This window comes from Panthera onca, chromosome D2 (assembly GCF_046562875.1).
Source record: "Panthera onca isolate mPanOnc1 chromosome D2, mPanOnc1 haplotype 2, whole genome shotgun sequence".
Taxonomy (NCBI): Eukaryota; Metazoa; Chordata; class Mammalia; order Carnivora; family Felidae; genus Panthera; species Panthera onca.
Window position 1 is genome coordinate 50968985 of NC_138349.1, and position 26545 is coordinate 50995529.

A 26545-nucleotide genomic window follows, 5' to 3' on the forward strand; every position below is an offset into this window, starting at 1 on the left:
AAAATAGGCAAATTCATACAGACACAGAAAGTATAATAAAGGTTACTTACTAGGGTTTGGGAGGAGAGGGAAATGGGAGTCGTTGTTTAAGTCATCTACTGAGAATGAGGAAAAAATTTCGAAATGGAGATTGGTGAGGGCTATACAATATCTGAACATACTGCCACTAATTTATACACTTAAATATGGTTCTATGGTAAATTTAATGTTATGTGTATTTTACCACAATAAAAGAAAAGTTATTACCCCAAAACTTGAAAGAAAGGCAGATGTCCACAAAGGAATATGGAGAAAAAATTGTGGTATCTTCATACACGGGAATACTATTCAGTAGTAAAAGGCAGCAATGTGAATAAATCTCAGAAATATAATACTGAGCAAATGAACCCAGCCACAAAATAAGCATATGCTGTATGACTCCATTTATATACAATTCATGAAAAAGAAAAATAATTAATTTATAGTAACAGAAGTAAATTAGTTGTTGAGTAGGGTTAGGGGTTCTGACCTTAATGGAGTATAAGGGAACCTGCAGGGGTGATAGGAATGAATCATATCTTGATTGGCATTGTCATCATACGAATGTAGTTGGCATAATTCACTGAACTTTAAACTTATAAAGAAGATACTTGGTGTTTTGTTGCAGGAAATCATATATATAATTAACAAAGTTGATGGAAGGAAGTAAGGAGGAAGGAAAGAAGACAGGAATGAAGGAAAGAGGGGAAGAAGAAGAAATTGCACAGCTATAGCAATTAGAATAGGGTAATTACACACATTGAATAAATGGAAAGCCCAGAAATAATTCCAGGTGTATATGCAAATTTGGCCATGACAGAGTTGACATCGAGAAGGAGAGAAAAGATGAAGTGGAATAATAAGCCAGCCATGTACTCAAAAAGTCCAATTCTATCTCTGCATCACACCACCACAAATTCTAGATGGAGTGAACCCCTAAATATGCAGGACAAGACTGTATAGCTTTTAGAAGACAATTTGACAGAGTAACTATGATTTCAAGTACTGAAGAATGGCCACGGACATATCACAGTCCTACACCTCTCTCACATATATATTGCAAAAATTAAGAAATTTGATCACATCAAAATTGTAACTATTCCTCCCCAAAGATAACAAAGTTAAAAGGTAAACCATAGATTCACAGAGACATTTATTAACACATTAAAACCAAGTTTTCATATCTAGATTATTCAGGGAGTGCTGAGTCTTAATGCAGTTTTAAGCTTATATTGTTTCAGATGTGTAAGTCCTACTAACTTACATTAACACTATTTGAAAAGTTATTTATATTTTAAAATAATGACGTTTCTTCTTTTAGTTTTTAAAATTTTTTTGTTTATTTTATTTTTGAGAGGTGGGAGGGGCAGAGAGAGAGGGAGACACAGGATTCAAAGCAGGCCCCAGGCTCTAAGCTGTCAGCACAGACCCCAGCGTGGGGCTTGAACTCATGGAGTGCGAGATCATGACCTGAGCCAAAGTCAGCACTCAACTGACTGAGCCACCCAGGTACCCCACTATGTTTCTTACTAAAATTCAATATAACTACTGTCTTGTGCTACACATCACTCTAGTCAATTTTCAAATTTTGTAAAAACTTTTCTCAGCTGTTGCTCAGCAATTGAAAGAATAGTGTTTATAATCGTGGCCTCAAGATCTTCCAAGAAGGAGGTGTTGATAAACACATGACAGACAGTTTGAACATGACCCCACAAGAAAAAGTCTAATGGAAACAGATCAAGTGACCTAGGTGGCAAAGTAGTAGATTTCCACCACTGAGCCATTGAGAAAACGTCATTCAGAAACTATTACACCAAAATCAGTTAAAATTAAAAATTTACTTTTCAAACCCACAAAAATAAATAAGTAGAAGGGTAATATAAATAATTATACTATCAAGTGATATATTTGTAACTGGAGCATTTAAATTTCCAGAGTCATTAAAGCATAAAACTTCACTAAGACTTTTGAAACACTCTGCATAATAAATGCCTACAAATTTTCAACTAAAATTGCTTATTTTTCTCTTCACATTATTCTAACATTGTCACATTATCACTCTCACATTATTTCTCTTCACATTATCAATATGGGCTATTGATAGGTATGTGTATATATGTATATATATGTGTGTATATATGTGTGTATATATATATATATATATATACACTCAAGATCATAATATCTTTTTTTGATTTAGCATTTCTTTTAGCAATATTATACTGCCTATATTTTTCAGGATTATATGGCATTTATTATAAGGAATTGGTTCATGAGACTATGGAGTTTGACAAGTTCCACTATCTACCATCTGCAAGCTGGAGACCCAGGAAATCAGTGCCATTTTTCAGCCAGAAACCAAAGGCCTGAGAACCAGGAGACCTAATGGTGTAAATCTCAGTCCAAGGGTGGGAGAAGATAAGATGAGTTTTCAGCTCAAGCAGTGAGGCAGGAAAAAAGGGGAAAATTCTTTTCTCCACCTTTGGTTTTCTTCAGGTCCTCAAGGGATTGGATGCTACCTACCCACATTGGGAAATCTACATTACTGAGTCCCCTCCCCCACCCCTGTTCAACGCTAATCTTATCTGGAAACATCCTTATGGTGAAACCAGAAATAATGTTTAACATGTGCATCCCATGGGCACTGAAGTGGACACATAAAATTAACCATCACATCATTCATCTTTGTTCTTTAAGGTATGTTAAGTGAAAAAAAAAAAGGTACAGGATATTGTATATGTACCCATTTGTATAAAAAGAAGGAGTTACATATATATCCACATGCACACTAGTTCTCGGTTCTCTTTAGGTGCTATATAATTGGAGGAAAGGCAAATGTGGGGTCCGTTCTTCTCATATACAGGCATTGATGAACAGAAGGCCGTAGTCTTACCTGCTTTCTGCCAAACTGTGCAGAAGAGGAAAATAGGTTTCATGAGAAGAACTAAAAACCACTGGGGATTGCTTTAATAGCTAAATAGGTAAAATGCAAAGATAAGAGAAACCCTCACAGATAAAACTTAGCCTTCAGTAATGAAGCCAGCTATAAGCCACAGTTTAGGATTTTTAGCTGGAAATTAAACCAGTGTTGAGTGTTAACAGGACTAAGGATTTTTAAATATACATCAAGCAAGTGATGTCCAATCCCCACCCCACCCCAATCTTCCCCAAGGGGTGTGAACTAGTCAGGGCTGGGATTACAGCAACCTGGAATGGAATTTCTTACCCAAGGCAACTGGGGACATCAAAGGATTGAGGAAAGTAAAGATCTGAGTAGCAGTGCAAAGGCCCAAGGTAGAAATAGTCAAGCCACAAGGAATGTCTGAAAGATTACTAAAACTAAATGAGAATGAACGGACAAAATTAGAAGTGACACTAAAGTCAGACATATGGAAAGGAATATATGATCAAAGAGATAAGAATAGATTAAACCAGCTGGAAGCAAAAAGGAAAAGGGGGATTTCTAGAAAACATGCTTGTCTAGCTTATACGTATGGAAAATGCACAGGGCATGGGCATAGAATCTGGGTTTGTTGGCTTTGATGCTTTAAGGATAGAACGGAGCAGGTGAATATAAGCATACTTCGGAGATTTGCAGGTTTGGTTCCAGGCCACAACAATAAAGTGACTCTCGCAATAAAGCAAGTCAAATGAAAGTTTTTATTTCCCAGTGCAAGCAAATTATATTTACACCATACTGTAGTCTATTAAGTGTGCAATACCATTATGTCTTAAAAAAAATGTAAATACCTTAATTAAAAAAATACTTTATGGCTAAAAAGTGCTCACCATCATCTGAGCTTTTCAGCGAGCCATAACCACTGATCACAGATCGTCACAGTAAATATAGTAACAATGAAAAAAGCTTGAAATATTGTGAGAATTAGTGAAATGTGATACAGAGACACAAAGTGAGGAAATGCTATTGGAAAAAATCATGCCAACACACTTGCTCGACGCAGAGTTGCTGCAAACCTTCAACTGGGAAAAAACACAATTTATATGTGCAAAGCACAATAAAGCAAAGCTCAATAAAATGAAGTATGCCTGGATCATTAAACTATGATTTAGTAACCTCTGTGAATGGATAATGTATATTAATTCTTACCTATTTCAAAGCTCCATAACTTAATAGTCTAAATATTGTGGTAAAGCCCACCATGAGCCACCTTTGTCCCTCTTATCACAAGGAGTCAAATTGAAAAGTAGTATTTAAAGGAAATTATTCCCAGTACCTTTCAAATCCATTCCTATTTCGAAGACTGAAGGAATTATTCCAACATGGAAGAGGAAACGTTGGTTTAAGGTAATTGATGTGAAAAAATGTAAACAATTATTTCAGATTATTCTACATGCTAATTGAAGCTATCCAGTTGAACTTAAGTGTCATCCACTTGTCCTATAGGTTGAGCTACCCTTTACTGCCTGAACCTAGGGACAGTCAACTCCTATTACCAGCATCTTCCTCTTGCAGCATCGTCAGCCCCATGCAGAGGCCTTCATTGTTTTCCTTAAAACTCTTGACTTCTGCGTTGTATCATCAAGAAAGCCCTCTACCTCCTACCTGAACTTAATGAACATATGAAGGTTTGGCAAGAGCGTGAAACTATTTTCTCTCTTTGATGTAACTGCCCAGACAAGTGTTTCCCTTATATTTCAGCTGGTCCAAGCAGCAAGGGAACTTACCTTAGGATGCTGGTTTTTGTTGAATATTAACTACATGCCATAGTCATCTTTGTCCGTAGGCAGTCAGCACACATATGGCTAGTTAAGCCCACAGGGCTTTGTAATCCATCTTTTCTTCACTGTTCCATTGTCTTGGGCAGAGTAGTCTGTAAAACATTACTGAATAGTGGCACTCCTCACTTATATCAAAGATGATTCCATTTTGAGGAGGAGATGTTGCTCAATATCACTCTAGGGCTGAACATCAGCAACCCTTCTAATTGGCAAAAAAAAAAAAAAAAAAAAAAAAAAAAAAGACCAAACAAACAAAAAATCAAACCTGTCTATTCACTTCCTTTCTCATTATTCCTCAGCTCCTGATTTATCCCTGTCTACGATGAGCCCACACTTCCAATTCCACACTCTGCCTCATGCTCTCCTTTGGTATAATTTCATTTATTACCATATACATCACCCCTACTTTAGCAACTCACTCCCAGACACATTCCATACTTAAATGTCTTCTTTTGTTTCTCAGCTAAACTCCCTTGTCCTAGGTTGCATGTTCTCCAGGCCACATTCCGTGCTGCTTTAGAAAAATTTACACATGCTAATATGTTAATATGTACAAATAACATAACATTACCTACTTCATCCACAAATTAACGTTACAGTTCCCCAAAGGAGGACTACTAATGCTGGAAAATTACAGGTAAACATACAGGAAGACAGTATCCTTGGAGAGTGGCTGTGTTTTCTGATATTCTTCAAATCCCTGAAGTGTTTACTGACGCACTGGAAGTACTGCACTATGGGCTGATGGTCTGTTTGTCCTACAAATAAGTAACCAGCATGTTTTGTGCTCCTCTGGTCTCATTTTCCTTTCCAGGTCCTAGTCATGGTAGTTTACCACATGGTATTTGGACAAGTTAGAGGGAGAACAAGTAATGGAAACACCCTTCTTCAGCAAAGCTTCTTGGAAACAGAACTGGGATAAGCAGATGGTGAATGTCACACTGGATCAGCTGCAATGGATAGACACCATGGGAGAGTCTCAATGGACCCTCTGTTGTCCACCCTTGGCATTAGGTAGTGACTCAGATCTGACTTAGGCTGCTTTTATGTAGCAACTACTGAACACTGCTATTGCTTTTGATGAAAAGAGCCCTGTGGATTGTTTTTGATCTGCATATTAACAAAGAAGAAAAAGACAGCCAGGTTATTTCTTAGGAGCAGCAAGAAAGATTTTCCCTTAAAGATGTGCAAGACACATCTCTGCTGGAACCCGCACACACACACACACACACACACACAATGAAACAAAATGAAACAAAACAAAATAAAACAAATGCAAAACCTTTCATCTGGAATCTCTGGTTTGCTTTCTTTTATTCCTTAGTATACATGAATATGTGAAAATGCACAACACTCAGACGTGTCGCCTGATCGAGTGATAATCTCTTATAATGTGCCTCTATTTAAAGCAACAAACAGATGGAGGGTTTATGAGCAAGGCTGGTAAAAGTAAAAGCAAATTATTGTAATAGTTGTACTTTTAATAGGATTCCCCACAATCTAAAACATTATTCCCCAAGGAACAAATTGTTCTATAAAATTGCATTACTTAGGAAAAAGACAGTCCGCCCTGACTTTGCAGAGGCAACAGAGGACTCCGGGATGGCCTTCTATTGCAGGGGCACTCAAGGCAGATCGGTGTCCTGGGAGAGAGGATACAGGGATGTCAGATACCATGATCTCCTAAGAGAAAACTCAGAGGAATAGGGTATAAGGCAAAAGGAGCAAGGGGAAATTGGGGGCATGTAAGAATTCTGAGCTTTGATTGAATTCATTACCTTCTAATTTTCTACTTTAAAAAACAAGGTTTGGGAAATTCTTATAGATTTTAGCATGCAACATTGCTTCCTCCTCTACGAATTCAGACCAAATTCTAGCTGTAGCACAGCAAATCTTGCTTAACAAACAGTATAACTGTAAACAGTCCAACACTGATTCATTATCATTATCCCTTTTTAAAAGAAACAAAACTCATACTCATTCTATCATTAAGATGAATATATCATGGTGATGGCCTTTACGTAAATTATAATTAAAGCTAATTTTAATTAAAGTTATTACACCATTTTGGAAGAAAATAAACAACCCAAAGAGAAGGAAACAATGTGGTCAATAACTCACTCCAAAAGTATTTTTTTGCCTCCAAAGCTCGCATTGAGGGAGACATTCCTGTGCATGATACAAATGGTTCTGACATTAAGAAAAGTAAACAAGTAAGAAAAATAAAGATGGAAAAATTCTGTGGTCAGTTCACAAGTGCTTTTTTATTGTTTGAGGCAGGGTTAAAGCCTTTTATAAAGACAAGGATATATGTGCCGCTAGATTAAATATGACATTGGACTAGTCTAGCTGCCCTTGCACAGAAATCTGGCTGCCCGTAATATGCCATGGACAAAACATGTGTTGGTGTTTCTAAACAAAGAACAGGGTGGGACTTAATGCAGCTAATTTAAAGCACCATCTCAATGTTGTTCTGTAGATCAAACAGTGAAAAGGTACTCAGCTCTGGTTATTGATGAATTTGAGAGATAAAGGCAAACATTTAATATCCTCTAGTTATTAATGGCCTCGAGGATTTTGATCAAAATTTGTCTCAATAACTGTTTAACTTGCATAACCTACAAAAGGGATTCCTGCCTGCCTTATTGCAAGTCATTCAAAGACTAAGTTGACTCAGGAGGCCAGAGGCCCCTTAAATGGTCTAGAACTGAGAAAGCAGATTCTTCTTGGGTCCTGAGGGATGTTGAGTCCCCAAAGACTTTTACAGTAGTGACTCTCTAGTTATGTAGTATCTATAACTTGGAAGAATTCTCTTTGAAGTTTCGTTGCCCTCAATCTAACCTAATACTGAGAGATCCAAGCCAATGAACACCTGGTCTAAACAGAAGAAGCAAAAATAAATGCGATTGCATCAAGAGCAATCAGCCTTTCAAAGACTTTTCTGGAGTGATTTTACTTGTGTATCATTCCATTAAATGAAATGATAGCCACCTTACTGGTATGATTGTGCTTATTGTCCTTGTAACAGTGCTGGAATATAGCCAAAGACACACAAAGACCATCTCAAAAGCTATGGATTTCGGTTCTGAGAGGTGCTGAGGAAGATACCAAACTCAAAGGTTTGTGCCTTCTGTTAAAAACTGTTCAGTCTGGTGGGTGTTTTCTATAGTCTTCACTTTCTTTTTTAACTTCCTGACCCATCACTCTGTTTTCATCACCTCCCTACCTTTAAATAGCACCCAAAGGAGCAAGCCAGCTCCAAACTACAAATATGGCCACAGGCATAGCTGGATGTATGTGTTGTTAAAAATAAATAAATACATACATAAATAAATCAGAGTCCTTGGTGCAATCAGAACTTGGTGCTGGGAAAGATGCCTGACATTGCCTAGTATTCAGGGCAAGAAGTGGATTTAGAAATGTACAAAACAAGACAGAGTCCATGCTTTTGTAGTTAGGGATTTAAGGAAAGCTATTTACTCCAGTTGTAAGAACACAAAATCAGCCATAAATGTATGACCTGGCTGAGAACCTTCAGTTCTCTGAAAAACTGCAAGCCAAAATGCACTACCTGTAATAAAGATGCTAAAGGATGGTATGCGTTTTGTTGGAATGTGTGGGTGTGTGCAGAATATAAGGGATTAAAATTCAAGGTGAATAAGGGAGGGTGGCCTTCCTCCAAACTGTGATTATTTCACTAAAAAAAACCCCACAGCACAATGGTATCAGAGGGATCTCTACTCAATAGGCAAGCTGAAGACACAGTCTCTCTCGCTTGACTACGGCCAACGAGCATGCTCAGGGAGGCCCCAGGTGTGACCTCTGCTCCCCTGTGAGCAGTGGAGGGGCCAGGCAATCTATCATGGTGTTCCTCCTGTCAGCCCTGGTGCTTCGCCGCCGCTGTCTGTCACCCTAGTGGATGAGACCTGCTTAAGGGCAATCATGTCAATCTCTATGTGACCACTCAGTCTAAGGCAGAAGGATGATCTTGACAGGCCTGGCAAAGTCAGCAGAAGGTACCAAAAGCTGAAGTCACAGCCTTCCCACAGACATGCGATGTGGGCCATTGTTTTTTTCCTTTAGTTTTTTTTCTTTATTTTTACTTTCCCTTTTTCTTTTATTCTCATGACACAGGCTAAAGCATTCAGAACTTGCCATCAGAGCTGGTCATCTCGGATAAACCTGTTGCCTTCTGAGTTTTTCCCATAGTAAACATAGCGACACTTCCCCAGGACACCTGCAAAGAAAAGGAAACACATCTTTAGAGACGGCACAATTAGTACAGCAAGGAAACATAGGTGCAGTAAAGCAGATATGCAACATGGTCACAGATCCGGTGGGTAGCAGCAAATGGATTAAGCCCCAGGAGGGAAGGACCCTACTTTCTTGTCCTCAGAGTTGACATTCAAGTAGAATATCACCAGAGCACAGGCACCTAGGAATCCCATGTTTCCTGCACAAATTCTCCTCCACATTTCATAGACTTTTCTAGTTTGGCCAAGTACTCCTCAAAATAAAGAATAATAACCCTTTCCCTCTCTGGGGTCCCTTAGTAGAGTTTCTGAAAATGGAAGATTAAGACTTTCTAGACGGGTCTGGCCCAAGCAAAAGATGTAAAACAATCTTCCTAGAATGTGACTCTTTTCAAGTCCTTTATCATGAATCAATACTATTAACTTTCAGGGAGAATCTTCTAAATTCCAGGAGGCATCAAGCACATACTGGATGATCGAGGAAGAGTGATGGTGTTGACAAAGTGCCACATGAAAAGTAACAAGAGCCTCTGACATTAAAGGGCTTCTTCTTACAGGAGGCCTGAAATAAATCCTCAGGTTGGAATGCCTTTGATTTTCATCTTTAGTTTTAGTTTAAATAATCTTGTGGCTCTACGTACAGTTTTTGTTTCATTCAAGGAGACTGTAGGAGAATTTAAGTATGAAAAATACCCCTAGAATAGGGTCAAATCTTCTAACCAACTCAATATTTATTCTAAATATCCATAAGAAATTACCTGCCACAGTTATTATGGAAGCTTTGCGTAATTATTAAGGGCAAATCAGTCTTCCTCAAAGAAAACATTTATAATTACAGTTTGCTTTTTGCCATCTTGTGTTTTCTTCTTCTAATTTTAGAAAAACTAACTTAAAATTCAGCTTCATAGAGTTGCCTTATTACTAAGAGCACTTGAGTCTCTGAAGTGTGCATAACCAGAAAAAAGCAAAGGAGTGTCCATAAAACATTAATTCATGAGCCACAAATCTGCCTGTAAAAATAGCTACCTATATGCATGATTATTTGTCTCTCTGTTTGATAGTGTGAAACCAACAATCACCATCTAATGTTCATAGGGGGTAAATTAGTACTAGAAATTATCCAGGTTCTTCACAGCAATTCTAAGTAGTAAATATTTTTGGGATTGTATAAGAGATGTTTCTCTACTGTAGAACTTTAAACATTATTCTTAAATAAGGATTAAAAATGGCTCTTAGAAACCTTTAAGGACAGGGCAGATGTTTCATGGTTTGGATGGCTTAGGACAAATTTAGGAATGACTGGGATTGCAGAATCTCTCAAGAGTTGGAAAAGGGGAGAGGATGACATTGTTTCATGGTCTCAAACTGGTCTTGGGCTTGCTCTCATTAAGTTCTATTTGTCACATTTCTGTGAACAAGGCTACTGTGGACCCCCCCTTGGTCATGCTTTCTCCTTGGCCCAAATCCCTAATTTCTGCTTTTCAGAAATTAGGTGCTTGGAAACATCAAGCCTCGAGAAAACCTTCCTGAGACGCTTCTTGGGCTGAAAAGTATTCCTTTGGCTATTGGCCCCAAACAGCTCCCTTCACTGCAATTACATAACCCTGCGGTTGTACTAATGTTGTCACCAACGTTGGGAACTGGTCTGTTGGTCAGGCTTGGCTTGTCAGGTTCTGTTCCAGGAACAGCATCCCCTAGAGGCCTGGGTGGGAGTGTCTCAGATATTTCTGAAAATCCACAAAGGGCTTCCTTAAACATAATTGACTCAAACAAACCCTCAAGAATCTGGAAGGACGAGGCCAAGGATGTTAATTTCTTTCTACAGTACCAGGACAGCATGAATTTTTATGAAAAGAAATGGATAGGGCTGTCAGATATCATAAAGAATACAGTCTTTCTCTTGAGTTAAAGAACAAAAGGCAGACACGGGCATGTACACACATGCACGCACACACACACACACACACACACACACACACACACACACACACTACCCACGAGCCGGGTGCATTCCCTCCAGTAAATCCTCCAGTGTGTTCTGGGATTGAATTTCTTGACTCTCCCCTCTCTCCTTGGTAACCATCAACTCCAGATCTTGCCTAGATACCACGTGGATGGCAAGTCCCATCCTGGAAATAAGCTGGCTACTCCTGGAACCTGGGCTGTAATGTGGAGGGAGGTAAAGTATTCTGAGCCATGTTCCCCAGGCCTTCTTTCTGGTTGGTACTGATGAAAGTCCTTTTTAAGGCCTGCCCTGTTCCTTTGGGCCCGGAAGCAAGAATGTTTATAGACATCCTGGGGAGAGAGGGCTGTTTGATGAATGCGGGAGACTGGCGAGGTGTCAGAGCTTGGAAAATGAGGCAAGGACATGAGGTATTAATATTGTCAATGATCTCTTGACGGGAAAACAGATACCGCACTCACCGTCAGGTTTAAATAGACATCAAGTGCATTGATGACAAAAGGGCAGACTTCAAACAAAAGGCTGTGTGGTGGGGAGCAGAGCCAGTCTCTGTGCTGGCAATAACCTGATCTGAAAAGACACTGTCAGGGCTAGAGACAGGCCCAGGATTGTGTGCAGTGACAGAAAACAGAGATGCTGACAGAGATACCGGTGCCATATTATGCCAAGGATATTCTAACACTGTCTGCGGCTCTAACGAAAGCTGACATCATTCCCTATCACTTGGGGTCTTCTCCGCCTGCTCCTGCAGAGCATTTCTCCCCAGACATCATTACAACACTCGCTGCTGTAAGTTCCGGGCAGCCCTGTTCTGTCAGAGCACTTGGGGTCAAGGGGCCTAAGGATAACCTCAGTCAATCTAAATTTGGACTTTGCAGGAGGAGCACACTCAGCCCCCTGCTATCTCGGCTACTTGAGGTGATCGGACTGCCAACGTGCGAGGAGCTGTCACCTTGAATAAAATCCTTAAAGGGAAGGCGCTCAGTCTGTGGGCTGCTCCAGGAAGGCACGGGGATGGCGGCCTGGCGGCCAAAAATGAAATCCAGCTGCTGGTGCTCTCCTGGGGAGAAAGGTGGTCTGGCTAGTGACAGTTAAAATCGGCTGAAATGTTTGAACTCACACCCCCTACAATTGCTTAAATTAAGCAAGTGTTGCCTCTGTTGAGAATCCTACCGGAGCTCACAGTCGGGAGGTGATTATCCCTCACGTGGGACTTTAGTGCTCCAAAAATATATAAATAAATAAATAAATAACATTAACAAGGAAGGGGAAAAAAAAAACACAAAACAAAACAAAACAAAACCACAATCCCATGTGTGGCCATAGGACTTTATTTATCATGAAGGTTATTTGTAAAATAATGGAATCTGGTTATAAATTAAGTGAGGTGGCAGGCAGCGTGTTTCTCTCCCCCGCCTCCCCATGGCCCTATTCTCCCGTCATGGCAACTGCCATAAACTGTGAAAATTACAGAGGGAACAGTTTGCTTGCAAAGAACATTTTGACAGGGAGGCGCTCCGAGCCTGGAATTTGGGAACCCGCTGGTTGTGACTCAGTAGGCGGTGGTTTCCGGGTACATCTGTAATGCATTCACTTGTTTGTATCTCCTCGAACTATAACGTCTTGGGACGGCAGGGGGAACAACACATTTAATGGCGTGTGTAGTGTTTTTAATTAAAATATCTGGCTTTGGCCATAATAAGTGAAGCAGGCTTGCCGTGCATCAGGCTGACATGTATCTGTCTGTGTGGGGGTTTCTTTTCAGGGGCCCTGAAAAATGACAGTGTGCTGTCCCCTGGGGAATCTTCTCCTGCCAAATGAGACTCCTAATTTTTCTTAAGTAGCCAGCTCTCCCATCACCATAAGCTTTTAAAACTATAATTATGAAAAAAATGTATTGGGAAGAATCTCTTTTAAAGAGGTCCTTTATCTTTTAAATGTTTCCCCCTCTGGAATGGATGTTCTAATTATGCAGGTTAAGTTATGACCTTGGGGCTGCCTGAGGGGGTGGAAAACAGCCTCTTTTCTTCCTTGTACGGCTGTGAGGGCTGGGGCAGTACCAGACTTCGCTGGGGGAAGACCCTGAGAGTCCTGAGTAGAAATTCCTTGCACACTCATGCAGAGTCCAGCAAAGACCCCAGGATTCCCTGATCTCCCGGACAAACTTGCCCTGCCAGGTGCATTTCTCCTATTTAGTAAGGAGAGGTGGGAGAAGACCAATACTTAAATCTAGCTCTATGCCTGATGGTTATGTCACCACAGATATGTCCCTTTTCCTTACTGAGCTGCATTCCCCATTTGTAAAATGAAGGCAAGGGGCCAGATAATCTTGGAACTTCATTCTTGTTCTGAAATGTGTGATTTAGTATTTTCAAATGCTTCCCTTATGACAATAAGGATGTCAGATCCAATAGTGCCTGATGGAGAAGGAAAATCCAATAGTCAGTTAATCAAAAACTTGACTTTGACTAAGTAAGCTCTTGAGACCCATCTAGCCCACATTCTCATAATATAAAGAAGAGGAGTTCTGCTGGACCTCAAAATCTCCAAGGAAAGAAGTTCCACTAACTTTCCTGCAACCTGTATTTTACACCCAGTGCTGGGAAACACCTCCCACAAACTAGTCCCTATCCAGTTAGCTTTGATATGAGTCCTGGTCGGTCGCATTAACTTCAGATTCCACAGAGCTCAAGACTAAATAGAAGCGTGAGTGTCTTCTCTCAAATGGTTGGCGATTTGTATCTTAGCTGTGAAACAAGAATAATCTAGACACCTACAAACATACAAACACAAAAATTTATTCGATGATCGAGGATAGGCTGGACCAATAAATTCGTATTTGTAAAAGAAAGTAAAAACTATCAATTCTATTACCATTATTAATATTAGTTTTGATAATCATTTTAAATGCTATTATAACAAATGCAAGTGTTGCTGTGTGATGACAGATTTTGATCAGTTTGCGATCACTAGAAGCTTACAAGTGTGGACAGCCCTACAAAATGGGTGAGGGGCAGAAGGATTCTCATGGAACTCCTGTTCTCCAATCTGTATGAGTAAAGGCAGGAGCTAGACTATTCATGGGGTCTGAGAAAAAAGTGATGACAGTGTTGTGAAGAGGTGGGTCCAGTGACAGGGAAAGAGTATCTGGAGAGTCTTTCTGGCCCACTGCAGAAGGTTCTAGAACTACGTTTCCACATGACACTATACATACCTGTTAATAGGTCACCCCTATAATACTCCCTGCACTGCTCCCCGATTGCTAATGCCCAGTGGTTGAAACAGTACAGAGGACATGTTCCATAAATATTTGTTGAATAGATAAATTAATACCACTGACGTTATTATCCATGTACAATCTGAACAGAACCCATCAAGTTAGGAATTTCAATTGTTGAACCCTCATACCTTAACCTCTTCTAAGACTACATGTCTGAAATGCTTTCAAAATATATACTTGCCTTATTAAAAAGGGGGCAAAATAGCAGAAGGCAACAGTCTCAATTCCTAAACACTAGTGTTGTTTTTATGCTGAACACTTTCCTCCCACAGAAACAAAGCAATCATAATTATCAGGCCAGAAAGAGAGAAGTGAAGTGAATCTTATCCAGACTTAAGAGCTGTAAACATCATACACGGGGCAGGACATTCCCCAGAAAGCGCATCCCTCGGTCTTTGTGGGCTGCAAGTAAACCGGGAGCTGGAAAGGAATAAACGCCCATGTTTTATGATCTTGAGAAGTGGCTGAGCAATGCCCCGAGGTCAGCCTGTGTGCTGTGCTATCAGCTTGGCTGTGGAGATCACACCAGATTTAGCAGAGCCTGCAGAATTACAGGCTCCTAGCACAACATCCTCCTTCAGTGTCAGCTATTAAATACTAAGGCAAAATGAAAAGAAGAGAGATCTTAAAAGGTCTTAAGGGAAGGGGTTGCTTGGGAGTTGTCTCTGTGGAAGGAGGACAAAGTCCATCCTCCAGGCCCAGCATATTTTTCCTTTGTCTGCGGGCCCATCTGAGAAGCCTCAGGCAGGGAACAGCAGGGAACAGTCTCTCCACTTGACCCAGGAGAGGGGAGAGAAGGCAAAGAAGAAAGTGAGAGACTTCCCTCCCAAACTAGCTGAGTGTGACTTCAGGCAAGTGTCTCAGGTTTTAGTCTGCTTCCTGGGTTGGAATGGGGTACCATGTGGTGCTATGGTTGTGCAATGCTTGCTAATCCTAAAGTTACCTAGAAGGGCTGCGGCTGTCTCCACCATGGACCAGGGGCACAGCGCTCTTGCTGAGAACTGCAGGGACCACCTCAAACAGTGCCCTGCAAGGGACATCTCTTAGTCTCTCAAATGAGTGCACTCTTGAACTCTTCTTTATTATCCAAAACAACCCCGTGGTTCTGAGCAGCACACTGCAATGGAAGACATTTGAATTCTGCCATTTTGACCGCAAGGATGCTTTGGCTTCTTTCAGGCTTCTGAATATAAACACAGACTAGCCTGGTAAGTTTTCTTTGAGAAAGCATTAGTTATTCAAAGCAAATGCTATTTAGCCAATTCCATTCTTTAATTTTTGAATGTAAAGCTAAACCATATCCAATGTTTAACATTTCACTTCTACTTTATTGAGTTCATTTTCAATGGCGTCAAATTCTTTTCCATGTAATTTTTACATCAAGGTTAAATTCCTCAGCTTTTGCCCGATATCAAAGTTTACCAGTTACATCTTCTAAATCTCTGAGTCAATAATTTTTACAAAGTCACATTACCTTGAGTAAAATTTTGCAGGCCTGAATTGTGGCAGGAAGGTTTATGCCTTCAGTTAAAGTTTTAGTCAACACATTTTACTATGCACAGTTTGGGTTCATGTCAATTTTATTTTGTTTTCATTATTTCCACCAAGGTTAATTTCTCCCCATGAATGTATGCAGGATGTAACGATATACTGACAAGATATAAATCTATGGTCAGTTTATTTATTTATTTTTTTGTCCATAATAAATTTCATTATGTGCAGGTTTAGTGGCTGCCCGTTTTATTTTGGATTGACTATTTCGACTAGCAATGTTTGTTATAAGGGTAAAGTAAATGATAATTTTTATTCATTTCTTAGCACAAAGAGTATGCAGGACAAAGATCGATATTCTGGATGCATGGCAGGATCCAAATTGTGGGGTTATGACATGTTGCTTTCTACCAAGCGCCCATCAAAAAAACCCACATAATCCAAGGGTTTGGCTAAATCTACATCCTGAAAGAAAGCTGATCCAAATTCTGGCCAGCCTACCCCTTTGAGGAGAGGGCATTTGGCCCCAGTGTTCAGTTCCCTCAGGGAGGTTAAACTTTGCACTGAGAGAGAACAGATTATATACCCCACTTAGACAAATGCTGGGCCTTGTCAGGCCTCACCCACATGTTTGTGACGAAGAAAAAACAGGGGAAGGAAACCAGTTAGTACAGAAAAGGATCTTGGCAAAACCTGCACTTGTAGGTGGTAAGAATGTGAGACTGAGAAGCCAGCCTTCCAGCCTGGGGGAGGCTGCACAAACGGTCACGTGAGTGGGCCGACAGGTTGACGGGTGACAAGCCAGAGCCTGTGGAAAATGTGCGCTGGGCTCCCGGGGCAGCTGAAATGAGGCTTGTCATTTTAGAAGAAGAAAAGAAGGTGGGAAAGGAGGAGAAAAATGCAGGGCCAGTTTTCCCCTCACATAATCCGCTAGTGGGAAATGGAAAAGCTCATTGGCCCAAGCCCCAGAAGTTACTGCACCGTTGAGTGGATCCTTAGGAACCAGCCCCACTGTCCCACCTTGAGCTCCCCGTCCCTGCCCTCAGGCTGCAGATTTGTGGCCCTGTCAAGACCTGACTCGGCCATTCAAAGTCCTTTCCACACAGAAAAAAATATTAGACTGACAGAATTAAAAGTTATCTGGCAGCAGATGTTTCCATTACGTGAATCCTGGAAAGGAAACAGTCAACATGCTTTTCCTCAGATGTCAATGCTTTTGAAATTTTGTTGTATTAAGGGTAGTTTGGGTAGACAGAGACTGAGGGGAAAGAATCCCAGTCTGAGGGTGGGCTCACTTGCTCTCTTTTTCTTTTTTTATAGTGTTTTTTAAAAAATTTTATTTATCTTGAGAGAGAGTGTGTGTGCAGGAGGAACAGAGAGAGAGAGACAGAGAGGATCCCAAGTGGGAGGGGCAGAGAGAGTGGTTGAGAGAGAATCCCAGGAGGGTCTGTGCTGTCAGCCAGGAGCCCGAAGTGGGGCTTGAACCCACGAACCATGAGATCATGACCTGAGCCTAAATCAACAGTTGGATGCTTAACTGACTGAGCTACCCAGGTGCCCCTTACTTGCCCTGTTTAAAACATTAATATGATTGGCTCTTATCTCTACATAATGCTGTATTTCAATCAAATAGGAACGTATACACTTCAGAGATCAATGCCATAGTAAAGATTTCTTGCTTCAACAACATCTCCCCATTAAAAAACAAAACCAAAAACTAACCAACCAAACAACAACAACAAAACGTGGCTAAATCTTCTTAGCAATCCAAATTTTGGTTTTTCTTCTTAGGTTACATTTTTTTGTGCCAGTTAAAATGAGGTTAGAACAGTTTTTACTCTGACTTCCGAAACAGTGATTTATTTACATGCTTTTATAAGAATACTTTATTATTTTGCTTCTTAGCTTAAACATAGAACAGGAAACTTTTCTTTAAAATTATTTCTTTAACTCTATTGAAGAAATCTCATTGGGACAAAATTTAAACACCATTATTTTAGGTCAAGTCCTTCACTTTATAATGGAGGAAAATGAGGTTTAAAGTGGTTTCCCCAAGGTCATGGTACCAGACCAGACATCCATGCAACTCTATCTGTCTAGTCCAGATGTTTCTGAATCGTAGGATACTGCCTTTAAGATAGGGGCACTGCAAAGATCAATCTGACTTAGGCTGACTCTTACCTACTTTTCTGCTGGGAGAAATTGAATCTTCAAGGCCAGTTTGGTGTTAGCGTGTTTCCCTACTCCCCATCTCTGTATTTTAAGTGGGGTTTAATGGATTTGAGATGGGCTGGATTCCAAAGTGCATGCCAAGATGGAATGCAAATCAGTTCACATTCCTGAAGTTCCCTTCCTTGCGGCTCACTGATGGATGTCACATAAACCAGGCTGTCAATCAAGGTGGACAATGGTCAAGTGGTATGGCTCCATTTTTCTTTCTCAGTGTTTTTTTTTTTCTTTTCTGGAGGAACTCAGAAATCTTTCACACAGGAAAGAAAAAAGAAAGAAAACGTTCACCCCTTCACCACCTCCCCCATTTCCACCATTGTGTCCATATTCATCTTTTCCATTTCCCATCTGAAGTCAAGAGCATTGCCACTAGAGGGCAGCATGAATTTAGGAAAAACAGCAGCTTTCTTGGAAAAAAAAAAAAAAGATGGCAACTATTCAGGGAGGGCCATTAAAGCCACACTGTGCTTTTGGTCACCAATTATAGGTTCCGTAATGATCAATATGTCATGTTTGCTCAATCTATGCGGGAGGCTTTCTGGGAATGGGGCTACCAAACACCCCCCTTTAGATTCCTCTGGTCTCGATTTCAAAGACTGACTTTCTTTACCGTCAGTTGCTCTAATTAACCTTCCAGGCTCAGGGGTTGGGGATGTTTACGTAATACCTGCATAAATGTAACACGTATGCAAGCTAATAAACAAAGATAAATTCCTGCACTTCCTAAAAAATATCATTTTTATGGTAGGAATCCAAAAGGAAATATGCCACCCAATGGCATGGAGTTACCAATCATTGTGAGAGTAAAACAAGTAAAACTCTAAAAAATAAGATAAAATAAAATTGGACCAATAAAATATACAAGAGGTGTGTGATTTCATCCAAACAAATTATAGCTACCACCTTTTAAGGCACCTCCCTGACCAAAACCCACCCAGCCATTGTCTTCCCTCTTAGAGTATCTGGCCCAGACTAATCACAAAAGAGAGGCAGAAGCAACTCAAATAAAAATAAATAGTAATTCCAGCTTCTCCCTGATCACCATTTGGTCCCCATCATTAGTCTCTGGCACATGGACCAGTGATGATTTCATGCCCTGACAACAAATGACCACCTCCCTTTAGGAGAAATGAGGTACTCATGAGTTTCTAGGGATTTTAAGCATATTATTCTTTTTTTAAACAGCCATAAAGGTATGATATTCTAGGGAATGGCATTTTAAATGAGAACTTTTTAAAATTAAAATCCATGATGGGGCACTTAGGTGGCTCAGTCGGTTAAGCATCCGACTTTAGCTCAGGTCATGGTCTTGTGGTGAGTTCGAGCCCTGAATCGGGCTCTGTGCTGACAGCTCAGAGCCTGGAGCCTGCTTGGGATTCTGTGTCTCCCTCTGTCTCTCTCTCTGCCCCGTCCCCCACTAGTGCTCGCTCTCTCCCTCTCACTTTCTCTCTCTCAAAAATAAACATAGAAAAAAAAGTTCTAGAATTAAAATCCATGAGTAGACTCAATCAGAGAAGGGAGGAAACAAAAATTGGTGTCAGACCAGGGGAAATGACAGCTGAGTACAGGTGCAGCTCTTCATTTCAGCTGAGAGACCTCTCACATGGTCAGTGGAGCAAGTATAAAATGGCTCTCACACGTTTCTTCCCTTACACTTTCTTTCCTAATACAACAGTCATGTGATTGACTAGCCACTGGGGGGATGTTGGGTTCCAGTTAATTAATTAAATTATCTCATTAACTCGTGGTTAACTAGAAACCTTTCTGAGTTTTTTCTTGCACATAAACACTATGCAAAACCAAAGCCAATTTCATTGTCTTACCAGGTATATCATAGTGACCACAAATGAGGATTTCTCTGAGTATCTATAGTAAGGATGATACAGTTTAGAGGCTTAGCTGGGGTGGGAAGACTGCTCTTTGAACATTTCTCAAGGTCTTAGGATCTCCTTTATATATGAGCTTCAAAAGGGCAGAGATGACAACTTTTCATCCTTGCTTCATGAGGCCTAGGGCATGTAGGTACTCAATAGATTATTTTTTATTGTGGAATAAATGAAAGAATCCTAGGATACAACTTGCCCTTGTACCAGAATCACCTGGAAGGCTTGATAAAACAGATTGCTGAGCCCCATCCCCAGAGTCTCTGATTAGTGGGTCTGAGTTGGGGCCAAGAATTTGCATTTTTGCTAGTGCCCAGTGACAGTGATGCTGCTGATGGGGGACTCCACATTAAGAAAAAATGATATAGACAACCCAAAGGGGCTCCCTTTTTTCCTTTTTTAAAAAAATAAATTCTTGACATTAGATTTTATTCTTATAACATTAAGAGTATTCAGATGCAGACAGAAAATCTGGTTGACTGAGGATCCTAGTGCATGAGTTTTAATAAATGGGGATTTTACCCTCTCCAAACAACTGTCTGAAAACAAATGGCACCTAAAATTAATAATAGTAATAGTAATAATAATAATAAAGTTGCTCCAGCTCTTCAATATTAAACAAAAACCGTAAAAGATTAAATTTAAGTGACATGCAGATTGTATTAACAGAAGAAAAGAAGAAAAGACTTTTTTGGGTAAGTAGAATGGGACTGAACCTGCAAACCATAATTTATGAAGTATAAGAAAAAAAAAAGCTTCCAGAAAAATTTCCCAGAGAGTCTTTAGCTTCCCTCTAAAAGGACAGAATCTTAAGTGAACAAATCGGAACAGTGGGGGTCCTCCTGCAGAGTTTGAATGAAAATTTTGGCTTTGCTCTCAAGCACAAATTTGCTTTTGGGTTTCAGATCTGCCCCTATTAGAAAGCTTACATCAAAAGGGGGGAAACCATCCACAGTTCTGTCTCGTTCTTGAGGCTAAAATTTCTCAAGAGAGTCATTGAAAATAAAGACAAGTTGCTTTTTTTTAATTCTTCAAGCTGCAAAAAAAGAACCTCTCAAATAAAATTAAGCAGACCCAGTAACAACTGGGTTTGTCATAATTCAAACTCTGCAAGGATTGGGGAAAAGACCTTCCTTCTTGGGCCCATTAGTCCAGCCTCCATCTGCCCTTCATTAAAATCTAAACAAACTTTTCCTGTACTGATATTACTATAATCTTTCCTAATTCCAGGACACTCTAAATTGCTTTCTCCAAAAGGAAAACAAAAGGAATCTGCTGATATATGAGCTAACTGAAAGAAGTTTACGTTATAAAAAAATAACCAAAAGTATGTTGTTGCAGAAAGCACAGCATAATTCTTGGGCACTAGTAAATCTCGATGCCAAATGCCAAAATATTTTCATTATTTCCTGATCTTTACTTCCCCATCCTCTAACCTGAATCAGAAAAATTAAAAGTCCATATATATGCTAATGTTAATGAAATGAACCACAGGTTAAGTAAGAATTAATAGGAAGCAGTTTATAAGAACAATATGAACCTCTTGTACATTTTGTTTTGCCCAAAATAAAGACAAAGTGAATAGAAGAGCATACTATAAGGGCCTTCATTAGGGCCAGGCTCATTAAAACTTAATGAAGGCACTAGAGTCTCTCCAACAATATTAAGAGGGTTATACTTTTTGCCTATCAGTGGAATGGCCTGGGTTGGAAAGACATTGCTGACAGTGGGTGGTACCAGGTGTTATCTGTCCCTGGAACATACGACTTTGATGGCTTGGGATATTACCCCTTTTATTTGGCTGGCTTGAATTCGTCAGGATTCACCCTGTGGTGAGTTAACATGCCTCCATATTGAAAAAAAATTGCCCATGGGCCAATGTGAGCCCCGCACCTAATAGAATACATCTGGCTCTGACAGTTTGATGCCCAGCTCTGAGCCACATTCGGCAACACAAATTAACAGCGTAGACATTGCCCACGCTGAGCAGGAAGTAATAACCTGCTACCTGCTACTTGGCCAAAATCTCATTATAAGCCATTACGGTAATTGAGGGCCAAGACTCTGTGGATATTAGACTCCCCGAGTGCCAGTCGTTAGTTCAGCAGAAGAAAGACTCCGAAAGGAGGGGGCAGTGGGGCCGACTGAGGAGAAACTGCTTTGGACCATTGCGTGAATTCCATCTACAGGGTGCTCTGTGGCTCTGGGAGATTCGTGAGCTGTTTCTCTTCTGCCCCAAAGTCCACAGGACCTCTCTGGGTTGGGGGGTGGGGGTCAGAACTCTAGGAAGATGAGGTAATTCTTGGTAGGCCTCCAACAATGCTATACAATTAAAATTTGGTTTAAATGAATATTAAGGACATCTACAAAGGGAAGAAGAGGGCAAAAGAAGTCAGAATGCTCCACACTAATAAGGGTAGAAGATGGGATGGAAAGAGGGAAGCCACCCATTTTCTCCAGAAGATGGAGCCTCTCTAGAATTACTACACCTATATGAGCATCCATTCTTCTGTGGCTGGCAAAGCCAGCCCCTTTTCCCATAAGGCTGGTCCTCTTAGTCTGTCTCCAGGGTTGGGGAGCTAGGGATGAGGTGGTGTGCATTTGGTAGAGGGAAACAAGGCAGAAGTCCAATGGATCAATCAAGCAGCTGATCAATAAATCTGATTTTTGGTATCACGAAGATGGTTCTGGACTATAGTAATCATAACAGCTATCAATAAACATCTCTTGAAAAAAGTTACAGATGGCCAGGGAAAAAAGTAATTGAAAATACAATAAACTGTTTTTAGAAATCCCTTTTTATCCCACTACATACAAATATCACCCTACACGCGCGCGCGCACACACACACACACACACACACACACCAATAAGAACCAAATTCTCCAATTACAGGAGCATGTTGAAGCCCGGTTGTACCTCAGTTATACTCAGGAGTATCATAAAACTTCTGAGTATCAGGTCCTCTCCAGCAACGACTAGGAGCCTGGTTAACAAACCTTCCTGGGCATCCAGAAGTTTCCATTTCATCTTACTCTGTTTCTCAGTAAAAGGATCCCTGGCCTTGGAATTTTGAAAGAATTGGTATGGGGGGGGGGGGGGGGATAAACACAATGATGGCGGAAAATGGGAGTTGCTGAGCGTGAGGATGTCTGTGAGCAGCAAGTGCACAATCGGAACACCCTAAGACAATCTTCCTGTCTCAGCCACGCCAGCCTCAGTATTTCTCTTCACCTAGAGGGTTAAGCACAAGCTGGAGCCTAGAAAATGGCTGCTGTTTGGTACAAGCGAGGCCTTCCCTATAACTAGATCCTTCAGGAAAAAACAAATTAATCAACAGCGAGCTGAAGTGGGTTTAATGATTGCATTCTGCATACAATCAGCTTTTCCCTTTTCAAGGGCCATCAATATGTCAAGGGAAGACATATCTGAAGGATATAGCTCTTAACATCAAGGTTATCTATTCTCCACAAGGCTCCCACTCCTTGCTGGGCTGATACTCCACGCTGCCTGTGTCTAACATTTTCATCAACTCTGCAATCAATCAAGGTAATAATGTTGTGCAAAAAATCAATTAACAACGCAATTAAACTTTCCTTATTATCTCAAAGGGCTGAAATAATACCTAAAGGGAAGATAGACTCACTGAACGCAGACATCCATAATCCAATGTGAAAGTGAATTATGAGGTTGGACAGATGCAGGCATGTGCTGGTGCTGTTATTTTCCAGGGGTTATATCTCATCGTGGCAGTGTATCAGTCAGCCCCAATCCCAGACCCTAAAATTCCAAATTACTTTTAAGAAATATATGATGTGCAATATCCATTTCATATTCTCTTTTAAAGATAACCCCCTCCCCTCCAAAAAAAAATTGAACGGCCATATTATTCAAAGACAAAATGATCTTTCAACAAGAACATAAAATATAAAAGCTATAATAACATTTACATCTGTATAGCACACATCTCTGTAAATGCAGGTCATCTATTATACATAATCTGCGGAGCCTAAGAGGCCTGGGATGTGGCACATTTAAAACCCAAATGCATGAATATGCAGACTCCTATGGGTGGCTGTGGCTTCCCCTGAGTGAAGGTCTCACCCATGCCTGCCTACTGGTATATGAATGCACACATGCACACATGCAGGCGCGCGCACACACACACACACACACGCATGCAGAAGCATCTGGAACAACGGAAGTATCACTCATTTAAAATGAGAATGACTATATTATTTAGCAATTACACTCAACTTGCCCTGAAACACTGTCCTCAGGAATCAAGCATTTATATATAGTACGTAAAAAAGAGGTGACTATTAACCTTTTAATGCAGTGAGGACTGCGGAGTCCTTGAAATTTCACACTAAAACGAGATACATGGTAGAGGAAGAGGAGGAAGGAGTTTCCTGACATTTACAGAGCTCATTTTGAACTGTTCAGGACCCACATGCAATGGTCCGGCACCAACAAAAGATAGAAGGGGAGACAATGCCCGGAACGGGAAGGTTAAACAAACAAACAAACAAACATCAAAGCAAAAGCCAGCAAACAAAAAAGTGCTGACAAAATATTGACATTATTTGAATATCCTCATAATTCCTGGAAGTAAAACACAACAACACTTAAGAATCAACATGGACATATGTCAAGCATGAATACCCACATAAGAATCACCTCCCTACACTTGCCCTTCTCCATCGTGGGGCCAGAGGTTTCCCTACAGCACGGCTGAAGGATCTCACAGCATATATAGAAAGCCTAGGAGATCCCTGAAATTCATAGGAGCCAAATGAACTGATCCAGAAAGCATAATCCCAAACTTGGGCCTCAGAGAGTTATCTGAATCAGAATAAGAAAGGATTTCCCTGTGTTTCTTGATCAAACCATGTTGCTACTTGAGCTCTAGATTTTAGTAACACACAGCTATTCTCCTGGTGGTGTGGATTTCCACATATGCCACCTGGAGTGGTGCAGGTATTGTCACTTCAAAATATCATTGCTCAACAATGAATTCCTTCTTTGCAAGTTACTCACTTGTAACAAGGACCCATCTTCTTAAGCCAACTTTCCCCATTTTCAGCACAGCAAGGAGGCAGGACTGAGCCCCAAGTGCAGATGTACATGAAAATGAAAGAAGACAAATGCATATAAACCCTCACTCTAATTTCTTAAGAAAAATAAGAAAGCAAATTGTGATGTACTTTTTGGTACAGAATTTCAACAGAGAAGTTGAACAGGTTAGTGATTCTTGCCATTTCTCTAACCTTAAGGAACATAATTAATATGTTTTCATTTTCAATGACTATATTGTGTGTGTATCAACTGGAACTGCTCCTGCTGTGTATTTGATTCCACTGACGATGGGGTGGGTTGGATTTTAAATGATGTGTGAGCACTTCTGTTCTTTCCGTGCTCTGGTTTATGTGTTATTCATGACTTGCATTACAGACATGGCTGATACACAGATGTAAATGTTATTAAATCTTTTGTATTTTAGAGGCTTTGTGAAAGGCTTCTTTGTTTTCAAATAATTCTCTTAACCACCAAAAATAACCAGTAATACATGACAATGTCTTGGGAATTTTTTTTTTCGTTGAATTTTCTGATGAAGAGATTTTCTCCTTCCGAAGAGATTTTTCTCTTCTGCTGTTTTTTTCATCAAAATAAAAATGTAGGATAAGCTGGCAGGTGGAAGAGTTACACCTTCATAGTACCAGTCAAGAACAAATTCATGTGTGTTGATACGTACATGCACTAATGTGTATTGTGTGTTTTGTGTGTATGTGTTACATGTGGATGTGTGGTGCTTGTGTGTGCACTGTTGTATGTGTGCTGTGTGTCTTGCGATAAATTGTGTTATTTATGTTGTATGTGTTTTGCTTTTGTGTGCATCTTGATTATGATTGTGTTATAGGTGCACACGGTGTATACCTGGGTGTGAATATGTTGACATCATTTTGCCAGATCAGAACTCAAAGTTGCCAATTCTCATATATCTGCCAAAGAAGCAGCTGCCTTACTGCATTTCGGTATCTGACATAATTTTTAATCTGTTTTCACTTTGCTCCATCCTCTTCACATTTCTTAGGATTTCAACAGAAATGTGGCAGAGGATAAACCTCTTCATACAGACAGCACTTAATCAGTCTGTGCCTCTTACTGGCTCACTTTTCCTTATTGATTTTAAATTTAAACAGTGCTCTGAGGCTGAACAATACACCCCCACAAATACAGCTGACTTCCCTGAAGGAGGTCAAGACAGACAGAGATGTGTGTTTCAGTCCTGAGGTTAGCAGTCCAACTTCAAAGAGCTCTAGAAGGAGAGAAGGCTCAGGCCCTCTTCCATCCTCAGGGCAGTGGGAGTACCTGCCTGATTTCAGAAGAGCCCTTTTTAGAAGGACAAGAAAGGTCATATCAACTTTGGCAAATGGGGGGAGTCCAAAGATCAGGTTCTAGCTCTGGTTACCTACGCATATTTTCTATGCTGTTCACAGCTCATATGGTTGACACAACGATAGGGACCTTTCTCTTTCCATGTCCCTCTCTTCTTTTCCTTGGTTTGTCCCCTTCCCTTCTAGAATATCTATGACCCTCATACTCCCTCTTGCTTTTCTTGGGGTTTCAACTCCAGAGTTAAAATATAACCGTCCTCTTTCAGATGCATGTCCCTTCATACCTTTTC

General features: G+C 40.4%; 1 protein-coding gene across 1 annotated transcript in view; it reads right to left on the reverse strand.

Moving 5' to 3' along the window:
* Positions 1 to 6055: 6055 nt before the first annotated feature.
* The window catches only part of LRMDA (leucine rich melanocyte differentiation associated), a 1023158-nt gene continuing 1002668 nt past the window's right edge, over positions 6056 to 26545 (reverse strand). The window contains exons 7-8 of the mRNA XM_081790523.1: positions 8914 to 8995; positions 6056 to 6401 (exon numbers count right to left, since the gene is read on the reverse strand). Of these exons, the coding sequence (XP_081646649.1) occupies positions 8916 to 8995 (80 nt within the window). The 3' untranslated portion in view covers positions 6056 to 6401; positions 8914 to 8915. The remainder of the gene's footprint in view (positions 6402 to 8913; positions 8996 to 26545) is intronic.